General features: G+C 38.5%; 2 protein-coding genes and 1 long non-coding RNA gene across 8 annotated transcripts in view; 2 read left to right on the forward strand and 1 right to left on the reverse strand.

The window, feature by feature from the left end:
- Positions 1–19,690, forward strand: part of LOC127508098 (uncharacterized) — a 320,544-nt gene that overhangs the window by 21,023 nt on the left and 279,831 nt on the right. The window lies entirely within an intron of this gene.
- LOC127508202 (uncharacterized) lies at positions 1,423–6,409 on the forward strand. The gene is made up of 3 exons (XM_051885969.1): positions 1,423–1,727; positions 3,657–4,280; positions 4,698–6,409. Exons 1-3 carry the CDS (start codon positions 1,700–1,702, stop codon positions 4,742–4,744), a joined length of 699 nt encoding a protein of 232 aa, XP_051741929.1. The 5' UTR covers positions 1,423–1,699; the 3' UTR covers positions 4,745–6,409.
- LOC127508258 (uncharacterized) overlaps positions 16,780–19,690 on the reverse strand; it is a 36,664-nt gene continuing 33,753 nt past the window's right edge. Inside the window, exon 2 of the long non-coding RNA XR_007928756.1 lies at positions 16,780–16,925. This is a non-coding gene — a long non-coding RNA (uncharacterized LOC127508258). The remainder of the gene's footprint in view (positions 16,926–19,690) is intronic.

A 19,690-nucleotide genomic window follows, 5' to 3' on the forward strand; every position in this document is an offset into this window, starting at 1 on the left:
CAAGATCTTGACTTTGAGCTTCACTTTTCATTTCACGTTTGTCTCTCATTTGAAATCTCACATGATTTAATGTTTCTTTTAGATCTGATTGACGTGAACAAGAAAGGAAAAACAGAAGCTAAAAAATCTGTCAAAAAAACATTTCACATGTAATTCAAGGCTGAAGATTCACATGAGGATCCACAGCGGAGAGAATCCTTACACCTGTGATAAATGCAGGAAGAGTTTCTCCGTTCTGAAATCACATCTGTCTTCTCATTCTGAAGAAGAGCACCAGAAAACTCACACTGATAAAAAAAACCTTTCAATCGTTCAGGAGCTGAAGAAGAGACAAGAACACTTTTAACAGAGACATGATCCTGAAATAGTTTTAACTCGTTCTTCATTGTTTTTCTGAGACCTCGTTTGTTTTCACTTTTACTTAATTTTTGTACTTCAAATAATAATTGATTAAACTCGTTACTCATTTTAACAACAGCTTATTGTTATTGTTCTCATTGTATTTTCTGTTGATGCTTCTTGCATCAGGAATAATTTTATAATTATCAGTTCTGAAAGCCAAGTATTGTGTTTGCTTTTGGGGCTTCCCCGCAAAGTCAAGTCACCTTTATTTATATAGTGCTTTTTACAATGCAGATTGTGTTAAAGCAGCTTTACAGTGATAGAGGGAAAATAATTTGGCTGCACAGCAGCTCTAGAAGAAAATGGGCTCATTATCTAGTTTAAGTAAGTTCACCCACTCTAGGAAGAGTCCTGGTGGTTCCAAACTTATTCCATTTACGGATGATGGAGGTCAGTGTGCTCACTGGGACCTTCAATGCTGCAGAAATGATTCTGTACCCTTCCCCAGATCTGTACCTCGATACAATCCTGTCTCGCAGGTCTACAGACAATTCCTTGACTTCATGGCTTGGTTTGTGCTCTGACATGCACTGCTAACTGTGGGACCTTATATAGAGGTGTGTGCCTTTCCAAATGATGTCCAATCAACTGAATTTACCACAGGTGGACTCCAATCACGTTATAGAAATATCAAAGCCACTGGAAGGTAAGCCTGCAATGTTTAGCCAAAAAATTGTAACGGCTAAAGCTAACGCTCCGCCCCCGGCGGTACACAGGGAAGGAGACCAGAGGGCATTTATTGAATGGAAGTCAATGGATGAGAGGCTTCACTATGCTGATTAAACAGCTTTTTTGGGAAATCGCTAATCATTGAATTAATCTTCAGCATGTTTTACACTAAACAATACTTTCTTTGGGAACTATATGTAGATTTCAGCTTGATAAAAGTGTATTTTTTTAAGAGAAGGCAGACTAGGGAATGTTGCGACTGATGTCACTGCCATCACACGATAGGCTGAGAGGTGAGCAGGTGATTAAGTTAGCCGTTACAGGTCTTGCAATAGACTTGTGTTTCTCATTTCTGTATTCAGTGTGTGAAGCTGGTTAGATCAGAAAGCATCAGTTTCTGTGTTTGATGTGAGATCATGTGAGTTTGGTCAGTGTTATATAGGGTGCCTGATCTAACGGGTAACAGCAGTGAGGAGGAGCATGAGAAAGTGAAAGTAAAACTAAACTCAACAGCTCGGGGTTTTCCTGAACCACGTGGCATATAAATAGCTTGATTTATTAATGTTTACTGTATTTGTTTTCTAAAAATCTTTATATTGAACACGTAAACTGTCTGGATTCACTAAAGATGGCAGAGGGACCTTCATCTCCTACAGGTAAGAATATCTTCATGAAAAGCGACTGTAAATTATGTCATTCTGTATTTGAACAAATATTGTTGTAGCTAAACAGATTTTTCTCTCTGATATGATAGAGTTGTTATCTGCGTGTTTCTTAGATTTTTCGGGACAAGTTTCTGTTGTCAGTCAGGAACATTTTTAGAATGGCAGGCTATAGCTGGGAAATGTGTTATTCATTCTAATGAGAAAAATGGGGACAAATATACAAAACTTTGCTTTTTTTCAATGAAAACATTGAGACAAACTGTTGTATGATTTATTTATGTTTTGCACTTCAAATGATGTAGAAAAAAAATCCAGAACTGATTTTATGTTTATCTGCAAACTACAAAAAAAGAAGGCAAATGAAAATGCTTCATTTTCCCCAACTGGGGGGCATGACATCCTTTCTGACCACATCTATAAACCCCACAATCAAGACTCATTGGCACATTTTACAACAGAAGCACTGGTAAACCGGTCAGGCTGAAGGAAAAGCACATTTATCACATTCACGGTACACAAGTATAGTTATTCCTCCTGTCTCATTTACCCATCACCGTGTTCCCTTAGGGCTTCTGTAAGGATCAATTCAAGTTTTTACATTTTACTTCTATGTGTATTGTTTCGTCCCCTGTCGTTATGAAGGGATATGGCGGAGAATAACATTAAATGTCGGGGTCTGACTTCGGTCCGATGCCAGAGCAAGCAAATGAAACCAAAGCCTAAAGGCAAAAAACAACAAGTGTTTATTTACAATGATACAGTGAGAAAACTCATACACCAAAAGAAAACAAAATACTTGTGTGGTATCGGAAATTCCGTACTTCCCACATCTGAAGTCGTGATACGAGCTCATCACATTCACATTTTGACCTGAGAGGGTGTTCATGTCTGATTTTTTAAAACTAGGAAACTGTTAGCCTATGTACGATTCCAAGAGCACATGAAGGCTGACAGTTATCTTTCCCTGAACGAGTGAGGATCAGTAGGGAACAGCCATGAGTCGCACTGGATTGACATCAACTCCCCTCTTCCATTGATGACGTCATCGCCTCCAAATATGATTGACAGGGATCAGAACCAATGGCGCAGAGCTAAGAAAGTGAGAGTAAAAGTGAACAAGAAAAGGAGCAAACAAACAGCAACACAAAACGACATCAGCCGTAACAATATTGTGTAGATAGTACCTGCCACCTTTCTTGTTTATGTAACATTTCACTTGTAAAAATCAGTATAAAGAATATACAAATCAAATTTATTATGAAACAAAAGGGGAAAATCTATTGTGTACATATTTTAGTCCTATTCAGTGTAGGTGCTTCTTGGCTTGTTTATTGTCATTAAACTGAGCATCTCTTGTCTCTGTCCAGCAATAGTCTGTATGATGCAATACTACTTCTGATTGCATCATTCATTGTTTTGGCTAAAAATCAGGTACTGTCAAAACCCAGTCATAGATTTATTGATAGATCCAGTCACATTTGTATTTCAGTCATTTCCATTTTAAATAGAGATCTCTTCCCTTTATTACTCACATCCTCAGCCAATCCCAAGTCAAGGGTTGAATACTGACCAATAAATCTTGTAAACTACAGTCAATCATCAGTTTTGGTTCTCAGTGACCCAGAGTTAGTAAAGTTGGACTACATTTATTTCAGAAGCATTTTGGCTGTAGTCCAGTGTTATCAAACATATTATGTCACACTGATGGTGTAGTAGTCTCAGAGTTTTTTGAAGGATTACAGTAGTGTTCATTGCAGTGGAAATAAAATCCACACACACCTCCTTTAAGACTCATTTACACACTTAGCAAAACAATATAAATGTTTGTGACACATAGGCGTTTGTTCTCTCCTTACGCTTGACCTGCAATGAGAAGAATAACAACCTGACCTGATGTCTTATTTCATATTTTTATTTCAGAGATGTCAGAGATCAGCTCTAGTCCAGATGATCCAGTGATCCGGGTTCTTCTGATAGGCAGAAAGTCTTCTGGGAAAAGCTCATCAGGAAACACTATATTGGGAGAAACAAGGTTTAAAGAGCATGTGTCTGAAGTGTGTGATGGTAAAACACAGATTGGAGAGAAGCAGGTGTGTGTGACTATTTCTCCAGATCTGAATAAAGAGAAGCTGGAGATGCTGAAAGAGCAGCTGGTCTCTGGATGTTCAGCAGGTCTCAGTTCAGTTCTGCTCACCGTTCCTCTAGAGGAACCTGTGGGAAATGAGGAAGAGATCCTGTATTATATTAAAGATGTATTTGGTCCTGAAGTTCAGAAGTACATCATGATTCTGTTCACACATGGAGATGAGCTGGAGGATCTGGAACAGACCACTGATGAACATCTAAAACAGAAAGATCGTGCTGATCTCCAGCGACTGTTGACTGAATGTGGAGGAAGATTTTACTGTTTCAATATCCAGAGTAAATCAGATGGTCAGATACAAGGACTACTGCAGAAGATTGAAGGAATAATGATGGAGAACGGAGGGAAATTTATCATGAAACGAATGAAGAGGAGCAACAGCAAAGTCAATATTGTCAATTGTAAGTTGTTTTTTGTTGTAAATGACTTTAATAATACAAACTTATGGCAGATACATTTACATTTAATCATTTAGCAGACGCTTTTATCCAAAGTGACTTACAAATGAGGAGAGCAATAGAAGAAATCAAACAACAGTAGGGCAACAATATGCAAGTGCTGTGACCAGTCCCAGTTTGTCCAGCACAGTACATCTAGCAAGTTTTTTTTAATAGATATATAGAATAGTAAGTGTCAGTATTAATGAGTCAAGTGTTGGTGAAAAAGATGCGTCTTCAGTTTCTTGAAAATGGCTAAAGTGTCAGCAGCTTGAGTTGAGTTAGGCAGGTGATTCCACCACAGTCCAGGTAAAATCACAAGCATGTCACACTAATTTTCAATGAAGAATCATAGAGATTTATTTGATATTTCTAATGTAGTTTCAGAAGAGTCTCCAGCTGAAGATCCAGATTCATCAGGTTCCTGAGAGGAAAGATCAGATCAGGCTGGTTCTGCTGGGAAAACAGGATCTGGAATAAGAGCCACTGGAAACACCTCGGCAGAAACGTGATGCCGATCATGACAAACAAATGCCTAATTAAACACTTCAAAATACTGGAATAAACTAAACTCATCTGAACTGAAGTATCTGTTTGAAGAGAAAAACATAAACTGTTTATTTTCTGAGTATTGAGAATCACAAACTCTTTGATGACCCATCAAGACAAAAGCCCAGCTATAAAGTAAAAACTGTTAAATAAATGCTGTTACATACTATTAATCCAACATCAGATTTAAGACAGGCATTTTTTCATTACCATGACAGTCTTTGTTTAATGTTCTGTGGTTCAAGTAAAATATTATTAATGTGTTTTTAAAAACCCAAAACCAGCTGGAAACATTTCTTGCTTCTTTATAGTTGCAAATGAAATGAAATAAAAAAAAAAAAAAACAAAGTAAAAAATGTTGTTTTTTTTGTTTGTTTTTTTAACCCAACCGTTAGGTTAAACATATTTGGTCACAGTGTTGAGTTATTTTCTAAAAATGTTATGTCATTTTTTAACATTGTTGGGTTATTATTAGTAATAAACCAACTGTTGGGTTAAATACAGTTTCTGCAGTGACGGTTCAAAATTTAAAGTCCCAGTGACAGTCAACGGAAAGATGTACTATTACCTTATGGAGGTGATAAACTATGCCTAGTCTGAAATAACTATCTAGCATTACGCTTGTTTTACGGTATTCGTGATAGTCTTTCAGATATTTTTTTTCAGCTGTAGCTTTTTTCCTACAGGTGCAACTACATTTAGTTAAAGATTGCACTACAGAGCACTCCAAATTTGGAACGAAAGAGCGCTACTCATTTAAACCGTACCGCACAGACCGTTTACCAGCTTGCAGCTCAGACATCGTTCACATGACACCACAACAGTGCTGTGAGATCCAGTGTGTTTGAATTAGCTGAAATCTCTGTTGGAAGATGAAAGTGTGCAGATATTATCAACAGCACTGACGTGGAAAACAGGAGAAACATTGTGCAACCAATTAATGATTAGTTCACAATTAGTTAACAACAGTTCCCATAGGGAACTATACTCTCATATACTCTCACAGGCGCAATGATATTACGCAGCGTCTCTCACAAATGTCTCCATGATTGCAAGGCACTCCCTGTGCAAGCAGGGGGTCACAGGCGCTGTGTAATATCATTGCGCCTGCTGCACTCATGGTACGGCAGCAAAGTTCCTTGATTATTACGCCAGAATGAGAGTATAGTTCCTAGCCATATCGGCCTAGAAAATCATAACTTTTCATTTTCCTTCGGTCTTAGTACACGATGTAACTACAGAAGAGTCAAGATTTAAATAGGAAAAATATTGAAACTCTTTGGTCATTTTTGAGCGAGATGCTAACGGTCTAATCAGATTCAATGAACTATGCTAAGCTATGCTAAAAGTGGTTTTCCCGCCATTATCTATCACCATGGACACTAACATGATCATTCACAGCTGTATGTCATTTTAGTTAATCATCTGAGTATTTAAGTTCCTGTCTTCCCTATGTTCATTGTCCGGTCTCGTATATCCTGTGTTGTGTTGCGTTCCTGCCTGTACCTGTTGGATTTCCTAAGTAAAGACTTATTTGAATCTAATCTCCTTTGTTGTGTGTTCCTGCATGAGCAATGTGTTACAATTACATGGCCAGTGAATACATTGGAAATCTTTCTTTGTACTTTTGTCCATTAAATAAAAGTTAAAGAGAATTAACAAATCACTGGTTTTTCACAAAACATCCCAACTTTTTCTGATTTGGTGGTGTAGTTTTAAAGCAGCTTTACAGAAAATGCACACATTAAAATTAAGAGTAATCTGTTATCAGAAATGATTGTGAGAAAGTAATGTACATATGGCATAAATGTACAATTCTAAGATAACACAAATCATAAAGTTTGCTGATGTATTCATTTAAGCAGAAACAATGAGCAAGTTACAGTGATTACATGCTGCAATCATATGATTAAAATATATGGAAAAATTGATAGTTTTGTTGATTTGGAGTTGGAGTCATCTGAAGTCGTTGCAGGTGTTGGATCATCTGAAATCTTCGTAAGAGTTTGGATCCAAACTGGATCTGCCGTAATCTCTAGTTACCTCGGTCCAAGCAGTGTTTTGTGCTCAGATAAGATATGAGAAAGGGCATAGGGCTCAGACGACAATTATGATTATGAATCGCCTTTATTCAATAAGATACCTATGAGTGGTTACCAAATATTTTTAATCATCCACCAAATTATAATTCCTATCTTATTACAGGCTTGTGAGTAAAAAAAAAAAAAAGAAAAAGTCTTGTCCATAAAATGTAATGGTAACACTTTACAGTAAGGTTCATAAGTTAATATTATTTAACAACATTAGTTAACATGAACTAATAATGAACTGCACGTCTACAGCATTTATTATGTTGGCTTGGCACAAGCCAACATATTGATATTCTACTTAAACATCCTAGAGCTTTAATCTACAAGCACCAAACTCGCCACAGACATGGGTCCTGGTCTCTAGTTAGTTGCTATATCTTTTTAGACTGATCAGATGTAGTTTTTTTAATATTAATTTTTTAACAATATGGGACAGTGGGACAGCCCAAAGTGTGGGCTGACTGTGGGCTGGCCCACACTAAGCAGAGTGGGCCCCTGTTGGGGCCATTTGTGGGCCCACAGCATCCCCACACTGTGGGCAAAGTGTGGGTATACTGTGGGTACACTGGGAAAAGAGTGGGTATACTGTGAACAATGCACAGATGTGTAAGAACATACCTTTGGCTTTAACAAACAACAATATTAGTTTGGTTCTACTTTGCATTTGCCACAACACACACAAAAGAAGTTCACATGTTGAAAGAATAAATTAAAAGTCATACGTTTCAAATAATTTCATTTATTCACATTCATGTAAAAAAAATAAAAATAAATAAATATATATATATATATATATATATATATATATATATATATATATATATATATACACATTACCATTCAAAAGTTCAGTAATATTTTTCAAATGCTTTTGAAAGAAGTTCTTTCTGCTCATCAAGGCTGCATTTATTTGATTAAAAAAAAAAAAAAAAAAAACATTAAAAAGAGTAATATTCTGAAATAATATTAACTTAAAATAACTGCAGGGCTCGACATTAATGCTTGTCCAGGACAAGTGGATTTTTTGAAGGGGCAAGTGAAAGAGAATTGTATTTGCCCAACTGGACAAGCAGCCTGATAAAAACGCCAAAAGCAAAAAATAACTAGGGAATCACCAAAAACATGAATTTAGTGTAAATGGCTACTGATAGTGAATAATAATATAATATATAATGTACTGACGGTAACAAGGTTGCGCTGTTGAGACTCGCACAGCCTCTCGAGGAAAAATCACAACAAATGTGCCCAGCTCACTCAAAGAAACTCGGTTTTAGGGTTAGTTCACCCCAAAATTAAAATTCTGTTATTAATTACTCACCCTCATGTCGTTCCACACCCGTAAGACCTTTGTTTATCTTCAGAACACAAGTTAAGATATTTTTGATAAAATCCAATGGCTCGTGAGGCCTGCACTGAGAACAAGTTAACTTAGACTTTCAAATGCCCAGAAAGGTAACTGTTACTAAAAACATATTTAAAACAGTTCATGTGACTACAATGGTTCAACCTTAATGTTATGAAGCAACGAGAATACTTTTCGTGCACCAAAAAGACTAAATAATGAGAATGTATCATACGATCTCAAACTGCCAAAGTTACGTGATTTCAGTAAACAAGGCTTCATTGCATCATGTGTTTTAAGATTTCAATGGTACAAGTGACTTTGGCAGTTTGATACACGCTCTGTCTGAACGAATGATTCGAAACAAAAGATTCATAAAGCTTCGAAGCTTCATGAAGCAGTGTTTAGTTCAGTGACGAGTGCTAGATAATGTTGTATAAAGTCGTTATATTGTTTTTTTGGCGCACAAGTATTCTCGTTGCTTCATAACATTAAGGTTGAACCATTGTAGTCACATGAACTGTTTTAAGCATGTTTTTAGTAACAGTTACCTTTCTGGGCATTTGAAAGTCTAAATTAACTTACTCTCTATGCAGGCCTCACGAGCCATTGGATTTTATCAAAAATATCTTAATTTGTGTTCTGAAGATGAATGAAGGTCTTACGGGTGTGGAACGACATGAGGATGAATAATAAATGACAGAATTTTCATTTTTGGGTGAACTAACATGACCAAGAGTCCTGAATACCATCACAATTGAAAATGTGACACTGATTTCATTTCAATGTTTGAATTAATGACTTAATGACTCACTCATTAAGACCTACTGGCAGTTTAGTTTCATGTTTAAAAGTATCATTCTTTCCGACATTTTTTTATTATCTAATCTCACAACATTTTTAAATGCAGTTGTAATTTTTCAGTGTAAATTATTTAATTTGACTGGTAACAGTCCTATAGTGTCTTATTACACTAATTTAATTTATTTATCAAATTTAAGAATTTAAAATGAAAGATTAAGCATTTATTTAATAATGGGGAAAATGCCCTTTATAAATGTAAAAATATCATAAATATGCAGGTTTATACATGTCACGGCCAGCCTTAACACTGATGCTGCAGGATAAATTATATTTACAACAATTTTCCTGTGATGTTAAAACTTAATTTTCAGCAGCCTGCATCCAGTTGTCAGTGTCACATGATCATTCAGAAATCATTCATTTGTGGATGGAGATGAGTGATTTCTGCTCAAGAAACATTTCTTATAATCAGTGTTGAAAATAATTGTGCATATTTTTGTGTAAATCGGGATTTTTTTTTTTTTTTAGGATTCTTTGAACAGAACTTTCAAAAGAGCAGCATTTATTTGAAATAGATTTTTTCATGTAACCATGTAAAAGTCTTTACTGTCACTTTTGATCAATTTCATGCATCCTTGCTGAATACATTTTTTTTTTTTTTTTTTCAAAACAATAAAAAAAAAACTTATGTTTTATAAAACAGAAAAATCACCAATTATAACCACATCACAGATGATTGAATCCTCTAATAAAATAAATCAATCAATCCCCTCGGGTACCAGTAGATCTTTGCCTGATTTCCAGTCTTCTGGTTCTTCTGCTCCTTCCACCATCCCGTTCTCTTGCATTATGGAGCCATGATTTAACAGGAGTTTCCACTTCGGAAGCTGTGGCCTGGCCGCTTTTTGTGCGCTTTTTTATCTAAAGTGAGGAAAAAAACATCCACTTAGATTATTCTACATGTTTAAGAGGTGTGTTATGAGCATGTCACGTTGTGAGAGGCGAATCACGACTACTTCAGAGTGTAAAAGGTCCAGCCCAGCACAAAAGGAGCTACCAGTGACGTAGGTGTACGCTGAAATGTCGAACGCACACTATATGTATATTCTATATGTATCTATACTGAAATATCAGAAAGGATACCACTCCTTTCTGCAGTATCGATACACCGATACCAGCTGCGTGTTCTTGCTCTCCTCTCTGACAGCGAGTTGAAACGCACGCGCCGCCTCCTCTCATTCAATCGTCTCATGATCTAAGGTTTAATAGTGTTGGTGTGACCGGGCCTGAACTTCGGCGCGGGATTGCGCATAATTCTATTCATTCCTGCAGATTTCGCGCTCACACGAAGCGCAGACACATAATAAAGCCGCCTTTGACATACAAGCGCCAAAATAATTCAATTCAATTCACATTTATTTGTATAGCGCTTTTCACAATACATATCGTTTCAAAGCAGCTTTACAGAGAATACATGTCAACATTACAATTTGGAGACTGCAGTTAGCTAATAATGTAATAATTTAGGCAATTAATTTACAATCACTGTTAGCAATTTAATTGAAGGTAGAAGCAAAGAGCTCCTGGAAAAATGAATTACATATTAATAATAATTAGGATATATAGAAATTTGGGAATGTGCGTGTTGATCCAGATGTTGCATCTTCTGAAGTCATCGCAGGAGTTGGCGCTGTCTCATCAAAAGTGTTGGCCATCTGAGGTCTTCTTAAGAGGCTGGATCCAAACTGAAGCTGATGTACTCTCTAGACGCCTGTCCCGAGGTAAAACAGAAAAGCAAATGGAGAATAATTAGCATAGCTGCTGTTCATAACATGAAGCAAAGATAGTCATGTGCAATTGATCTGATATGAGATGGATTATGTGAATGCTTGGCTGAAGAGATGTGTCTTTAATCTAGATTTAAACTGGGTGAGCGAGTCTGAGCCCCGAACATTATCAGGAAGGCTATTCCAGAGTTTAGGAGCCAAATGTGAAAACGCTCTCCCTCCTTTAGTGGACTTAGCTATCCTAGGTACAACCAGAAGTCCAGAGTTTTGTGATCTTAAAGAGCGTGAAGGATTGTAGGGCGATAAAAGGTCGGTTAAGTACACAGGAGCTAAACCACTTAGAGCCTTATAGGTCATTAGCAGTACTTTATAATCGATACGGAACTTAATAGGTAACCAGTGAAGAGATGATAAAATTGGTGTTATATGATCATATTTTCTTGACCTGGTAAGAACTCTAGCAGCTGCATTTTGTACCAATTGTAGCTTGTTTATTGAGGAAGCAGGGCAACCAGCTAGTAATGCATTACAGTAATCTAGTCTAGACGTCATGAAAGCATGAACTAACTTTTCTGCATCAGAAACAGATAACATATTCCGTATCTTAGCAATGTTTCTGAGGTGGAAGAAGGCTGTTTTTGTAACATATGAAATATGATTTTCAAAGGACAAGTTGCTGTCTAATATAACACCCAGGTCTTTAACTGTCGAGGATGGAGTAACAGTACATCCTTCTAAATGCAAATTGTAGTTTGAGAGATTCTGTGTACAGGTTTTTGGCCCAATAAGTTATTTTGGTCAAAATAAGCTCTTTTTCGCGGATTATTAATGGTCAAATACACTCAGAAAGAATGTCACAATGCCCATCATGGTGAGTATTAACGTAAAACAGTTCAGGAAGAATGTGTCTGTCAAATCTTAAAGGGACAGTAGCCGAATAAACATGCCGCTCTCTATGTTATTAATGTTAATCAAACAACAAAAGAATAAAAAAAAAAAAATTAAAAAAAAAAAATTAAAAAAATCACTTACTGCTCTTGACTGATTAACTTCTGTCACTTTAACTGATTAATCTGTATTTAATTTTTACAATGAAGATTATCCAATGTTATTTGATTACGTTGTTTCTTTATTCAGTTTCTTACCTGATCACTACTGTTAGACCTACCTGAAAAAAAGAAAGCAGTCTATTTAATTTCTATCTTTATTCTATTGTATTTATTTGTGCTATTGTTAGTAATTTGTTCATTTTTTCTTATTACTGTTAACTTGTTTTTTTAAAATTCAATTTACCATTTGAAATCAAGCAGGCCAAGTAAAAAATTATTATTGCTTCATGGAAGCTATTCAAAACATCATTCAATGTAAATTGTGATAATCATAATTAATAATCGCAATTACAATTTTAAGGGAATAATCGACAATTATGATTTTTGTCATAATCGTGCAGCCCTATTCCAGGTGTTGTTTATTAATATTAAAAACAATTTTAGACTGTTGTTGAGAGAGAAAGATACAGAGAGTGAACAAATTGAGGGCATGATTTACTAAAATTGTCAACACAATGTAAAGAAAAAAATTGTTTGCTACTCACCCTCGTGTCATTCCAAACCTGCATGATTTCTTCTGTGGAAGATGATATTTTGAAAACTGACCATGTTTTTGTCAATACAATAAAAAGTCAATGGGATCCAATGCATTGTATGGACAAAACAGATGAAACATTCTTTAAAATATCTTCTTTTGCATTCCACAGAAAAAAGTAAGTAATACAAGTTTGGAACATCATGAAGAACTATACCTTTAATGTCTTTAGTAAGAAATCATTGATGACTTTAACTTGCAGCATGAATATGTAATTTTTATTAAAATAAATGCAAATACTGAGAATGTGTCTGACAATCAAAAATGTACGGTGGCCGAGAGAGCTCAACGCGCTGCAAATGAAGAAAACACATGCAAATAGAAAAAACACCAGCAAATAAAGAAAACATCTTCATCAGTTTGACAACACATGCGCTGCAAACTCCACAACACTTACAAATAGACAAACGCGCTGCAAACTCCACAACACTTACAAATAGACAAACGCGCTGCAAAAGCCACAACACTTACAAACAGACAAACGCGCTGCAACCTCCACAACACTTACAAATAGACAAACGCGCTGCAACCTCCACAACACTTACAAATAGACAAACGCGCTGCAACCTCCACAACACTTACAAATAGACAAACGCGCTGCAACCTCCACAACACTTACAAATTGACAAACGCGCTGCAACCTCCACAACACTTACAAATTGACAAACGCGCTGCAACCTCCACAACACTTACAAATTGACAAACGCGCTGCAACCTCCACAACACTTACAAATAGACAAACGCGCTGCAAAAGCCACAACACTTACAAAAAGACAAACGCGCTGCAACCTCCACAACACTTACAAATAGACAAACGCGCTGCAAAAGCCACAACACTTACAAAAAGACAAACGCGCTGCAACCTCCACAACACTTACACAAAGACAAACGCGCTGCAACCTCCACAACACTTACAAATTGACAAACGCGCTGCAACCTCCACAACACTTACAAATAGACAAACGCGCTGCAACCTCCACAACACTTACAAAAAGACAAACGCGCTGCAACCTCCACAACACTTACAAATAGACAAACGCGCTGCAACCTCCACAACACTTACAAAAAGACAAACGCGCTGCAACCTCCACAACACTTACAAAAAGACAAACGCGCTGCAACCTCCACAACACTTACAAAAAGACAAACGCGCTGCAACCTCCACAACACTTACAAAAAGACAAACGCGCTGCAACCTCCACAACACTTACAAAAAGACAAACGCGCTGCAACCTCCACAACACTTACAAAAAGACAAACGCGCTGCAACCTCCACAACACTTACAAAAAGACAAACGCGCTGCAACCTCCACAACACTTACAAATAGACAAACGCGCTGCAACCTCCACAACACTTACAAATAGACAAACGCGCTGCAACCTCCACAACACTTACAAAAAGACAAACGCGTTGCAAACTCCACAACACTTACAAATAGACAAACGCGCTGCAAACTCCACAACACTTACAAAAAGACAAACGCGCTGCAACCTCCACAACACTTACAAATAGACAAACGCGCTGCAACCTCCACAACACTTACAAATTGACAAACGCGCTGCAACCTCCACAACACTTACAAATAGACAAACGCGCTGCAACCTCCACAACACTTACAAAAAGACAAACGCGTTGCAAACTCCACAACACTTACAAATAGACAAACGCGCTGCAACCTCCACAACACTTACAAAAAGACAAACGCGCTGCAACCTCCACAACACTTACAAAAAGACAAACGCGCTGCAACCTTCACAACACTTACAAATAGACAAACGCGCTGCAACCTCCACAACACTTACAAAAAGACAAACGCGTTGCAAACTCCACAACACTTACAAAAAGACAAACGCGCTGCAACCTCCACAACACTTACAAAAAGACAAACGCGTTGCAAACTCCACAACACTTACAAATAGACAAACGCGCTGCAACCTCCACAACACTTACAAATAGACAAACGCGCTGCAACCTCCACAACACTTACAAATAGACAAACGCGCTGCAACCTCCACAACACTTACAAAAAGACAAACGCGCTGCAACCTCCACAACACTTACAAATAGACAAACGCGCTGCAACCTCCACAACACTTACAAAAAGACAAACGCGTTGCAAACTCCACAACACTTACAAATAGACAAACGCGCTGCAACCTCCACAACACTTACAAATAGACAAACGCGCTGCAAACTCCACAACACTTACAAATAGACAAACGCGCTGCAAACTCCACAACACTTACAAATTGACAAACGCGTTGCAACCTCCACAACACTTACAAATAGACAAAAATTATTCACTGCAGAAAGTGAAAGTAAAAACTCAGCGATGAGAGCTCTACTTCAACATGTTCTGATAACTCTATTTAACCTTAATTTATTTCTTAATATTTCTCTTGTGGCCCATACGTATTGAAAAAAATGAGAAGAGATGTAGGTGTTACAAGTTTTTTTTTTTTTTTTTTTTTTTTTTTTAAATGAGGAGTTATCTAATCTAATCAGCGCGTCGGTTATGCGTGAATTATTGCGGGGCAAATTAAATTATTAATTTAATTCTAAAAGAAGCCTAATCATCATCATCATCATCATCATTCAGATCATCGCAAAAGGGCTTGAGATCGCTGGGCCTGGTATGTGCTATTTGCAGCGGGTTTGTCTTTTTGTAAGTGTTGTGGAGTTTTGTAACGGTGGCGACACCCAGCTGTACACTTTTAACCTCAAAAGTATTTTTTTGTTCGGGCGCCAGACAGTAAAAACTGTCAAATTTTAAATATTTCCCCAGATAGCTCTAAAATCACCAGTTACAATAACCAAAACTCAAATTCTCAAGTTCATTTCATTTAATTATAAAAAGGTAAGGGAAAGGTGAAAAAAAAAACAGAATATATATATATATATATATATATATATATGTAATTCACATCAACAGAGTAACAAATTTGCATAGAATGAAGCAACAATTATCATATAAGTCCAGCAGAGAGAAAACAGCTTGAATGCAATGTCAACTCAGTTTCGAATAATTGGTGACTGTCCTGATAAACGGTTCAAGCAAAGACTTTTTTTTTTTTTCCAGTCACTCCCAAACCATACGATATGGCAGTGCAATAAAAGTTCCAAAATGTGTCACCAGATAACAGTGCGTTTCTTTCCACATCCACGTGCCCAAATCTGCATTTTTTCCCACATGTAAAGAAAAGAAAATTAAATCATTAAACAAAACGTAAGGAGCATTTAACACAAACAAAAAAACGCTTTCAATGTTAAAAATGGATGCATGAATTAAGGTGCATACATTTGATTGCACGCGTTTGTTGGAAAGAGAGAGAGAGAGAGAGAGAGAGAGTGTGTGTGTGTGCGTTTGTCTATTTGTAAGTGTTGTGGGCTTTTGCAGCGCGTTTGTCTTTTTGTAAGTGTTGTGGCTTTTGCAGCGCGTTTGTCTTTTTGTAAGTGTTGTGGCTTTTGCAGCGCGTTTGTCTTTTTGTAAGTGTTGTGGAGTTTGCAGCGCGTTTGTCTATTTGTAAGTGTTGTGGGCTTTTGCAGCACGTTTGTGTTTTTGTAAGTGTTGTGGAGTTTGCAGCACGTTTGTCTATTTGTTGTATTAAATCAAGAAAATGCAATTACCCTGCCTCCTTGTTTAGATTTTGGAAGTCTGTTGCTACACATTTGGCCAATGTATTAAAAATTAGGCATTGCTTACAATATTATTATTATTTATTTTTGTTTGTTTCTAAGAAATGTATTATACTGTATGGCCAGAGATGTACAGTTATTGTTTGATATGTGTGTGTGGTCCTATGTGTGTGTGCTCAAGGACACAGAGAACTGTGGTTCTACTCCTAGAACCTTATAAGGACATCAGCCATCTTGGATGAGTTTACTGGAGTTCAAGGACACAAAAGCCAGACAGCTTGCACCTGCGAGGCCTTGAGAAGGATCTGGAAACTTTGGGAAAGTTACAACGTACGTCAATCAAGAAGATAACCTAACGTCTGCGATAAACAGCAGGAGTATGAAAGACTGATGAGTTGATTGCCTCTTCGGATACTGATACGTTAGTAGCCCGACGCCTAGAAGCCCAGAGCTGAGGACATGAAACCCCAAGCTGAAGATGGGAAGCCCAGAGCTGACTACATCTTTGACTCAAAAGAGTGATTGTTGTATCTTACACCTTAATGATGAAGTTTTATTTGCCTTTACATTTTTGTTTATTATAAAAAGAAAAGTAACCAATTAAAATAAATTTAATTGATTACAAAAGCTGCCTACCTTGGCTTGATTTATAGTGTTTTAAGACTTTGAACAAGAACGTACCACAGAGGAGTCTTCTGACCAAATTGTAAGTAATTTTAAATGCTTATAATTTAGGCCAGACTCGACTTACTTTACCTAACCTGAGAATAATAAATAATAAGGTTAAGGTGTTATGATCAAAATACACACCGAAAAACAGTAGATATCACATAACATTTTCTACAGTGTGCACATACTTCTTGATCTTCATTGTCATGCATTGGCTGTTTTAGTGACAGATGGTTGCTCCATGATCTCTGCATGCTTGATGTGTGGGTGAGTATCTATTTATTTTTTTCAAAAAAAGCACCATATTACTTTAATGTTTTTAGTCCGATGATGATGAAATGCCAAAAGGGTCAAATAATAAAAGAATGATTAAATAACTCAAATCAGGAAATCCAAAGAATGAGTAAACTCCACAAGTTGTGCAAACATACAGGACCCTGATCATATCAAACTGAGGAACTAAATACACAGAGATCACGAACAGGACTAACAGGTGTGATGATTAAATCGTGTTCAGACTGTGGTGGGAACTTAGAACAAAAGAGACGTGTGACTGAAGAGACAAAGTCTGTGAAAATGACACTAAACACATAACTGTGACAGAATGCTCTCCTTCGAGAAGGTGCAGCCTCGTGACGTAAAATGGCTGAGCAGGTAGTTCTGGAGGTGGATGAAGGATTGGTGAAGGAGGAAGCCCTGGTGGAAGGGACCAGGGTGGTGATGATGGTGGATGAGACCAGGGAGGCAAGAATGGGAGGAGTGGTCAGGTAAATCAGCGAACATGAGGCCGAAGGACTAGCTGAATCTGGATGAGGAGGAAGGAGAGGGAGGCCGGTCAGGATTAGCAACAACAACACAATCTCAATACAGGGTGAAGAAATAGGCTTTATGCTGGGCAGGACCAGCAGTGATGATAGCACAGGAGACGGGCAGGCTGGGGAGCATTACCTTAGTTTCCCAATCAAACAACCAGTCCTCATTGTCTAGATGCACAAAACTCCCACAGGAACAGATGTTAGTAGTGGCCAGATGGTGTTACGAAGGCAGTCTTCCACTCATCCCCCCCGGCGGATACGAATGAGGTTATACGCACTCCTCAGGTCCAGCTTGGAGAAGATGCAAGCTCCCCTGAGCTGTTCCAGAGCCGCTGGGACCAGAGGAAGGGGATAACTGAATTTAACAGTCTGGGAGTTCAGATGACGGTAGTCAATGCACGGCCTCAAGCCTCCGTCCTTCTTGGCCACGAAGAAGCAGCTTGAAGTGGCAGGGGAAGTCGATGGACAGATGAATCACTGATTAAGGGCTTCCTTTACGTACACCTCCATGGCCTTTTGCTCCGGGATGGACAAAGGGTAAACTCTACCCTTGGGTAGAGTAGCCCCAGGTAGCAGGTTGATGGCACTTTCCCATGGCCGGTGAGGTGGAAGTTGGGTTGCCAATCGCTTACTGAAGACATCCTGGAACGCCTGGTATTCTGGAGGAATTTCCACTTTCTGATCTTTCCGTTTCTGGACTTTCAATGGAGGTAGAGAGAAGAGGAACACACTTGGAATGGAAGGAGTTAGATTGAAACTTCACAGGTGGCTGCAGGATCGGAGATAAGCAGGATTGGAAACAGTTGTCACCCCATTTCAGGATCTGCCCGGTGTTCCATTGTACTTGAGGTTGATGTTGTGTTAACTAGGGGCGTCCCAGGATGATGTCAGCCGTGGATCCCTCCAGCACCATGAACGTGATCTCCTCTGAATGCAGGCAGCCAAACGGAGCCGTCTCATTCCATCCACTGGCAGCCGCCAAAGTGCGGAAACGGAGTGCATACATACTCACGGTCTCTTCACCTTGTCGTATTTTGAACAGTTGGTCGTGTACGGACAGGTCAGCTGTGCTTTGTCTGAAAACCCTCTCTGAAATGGCTGAAGAAGTTGTTAATAGTGGCTGTTACCGGAGCGTTAGATTCCCAGAGGGGTTGCACCCATTGTAAAGCTCGTCCTGACAGCAGAGAGATGATCAACGCCACCCTGGCACGTTCCGTAGCGAAGAGATGAGACTGTGCTTCTAGATATAGCGAGCATTGGAGTAGAAACCTGCTGCAGTCCTCCGCCGTGCCTGTGAATTTCACTGGTCGGGCCATGGGAGTGGCAGAGGCAGCTGAAGAAGTTCTTGCAGCGGGTGCTGGGTGAAGGAGTGCTTGGCAAATGGCGTGCACGAGGTCGGGAGTGACTGCAGGTAACGTGCTCATGGATGGTACAGAGAGGGAGGATCGTACCGCGTTCACCAGAGAGGCAAACGGATCCGGGGTACAATCCTCGCCTGTGTTCATGGTGCTCTGCATTGGGTCTGGTCTTCTGTCAGACACAGACAGGCACAAAAGGGTAAATGTAAAACAGGTTGTTTATTTCGAGACAGAGGCACAAACACAGGAATAACACTGGTAAGTAGTTTGTAGATATGAGCATGTTGATTATAGTCACTTAACTGAACAGTAATAGAGTCCTTTCTCTTTTGCAGATAGTTCGATGAGGGAAGACAAGACTTGACGAAGGAGTGGAGACACGGAGACATCGGAGGAGGTAACGAGTCCGTAAGTACAAACAAGACCAGACACTGAAGTGCGGGAATGAGTGTTCATATAGTGTTGGTGTGATGAGGTGCAGGTGCTGCTGATCAGTATTCGGGTGATTGGGAACGAGTGGGCGGAGCGTGGAGTGGAGACTCCATGACAATATCAAGGACAGTATAGAATTTATGTGTAGGTGGTATTGAATTTATTATAGTTACCACATCCAGTACCACTGGTGAAAGCAGTATGATCCGGTCATTTATCTTCCTCAAATCTTGTGTCAGTCGCCAAC

Source organism: Ctenopharyngodon idella, chromosome 3, assembly GCF_019924925.1.
Source record: "Ctenopharyngodon idella isolate HZGC_01 chromosome 3, HZGC01, whole genome shotgun sequence".
In the NCBI taxonomy this organism is placed as follows: domain Eukaryota; kingdom Metazoa; phylum Chordata; class Actinopteri; order Cypriniformes; family Xenocyprididae; genus Ctenopharyngodon; species Ctenopharyngodon idella.

What these genes read in the sequence shown, in the direction of transcription:
- LOC127508202 (XM_051885969.1), top strand. Translation starts at nt 1,700, where the DNA reads ATGGCAGAGGGACCTTCATCTCCTACAG. An exon ending in GGGACCTTCATCTCCTACAG is followed by an intron (nt 1,728 to 3,656) that starts GTAAGAATATCT and finishes TTTTTATTTCAG; the next exon opens with AGATGTCAGAGATCAGCTCT. An exon ending in CAAAGTCAATATTGTCAATT is followed by an intron (nt 4,281 to 4,697) that starts GTAAGTTGTTTT and finishes TTTCTAATGTAG; the next exon opens with TTTCAGAAGAGTCTCCAGCT.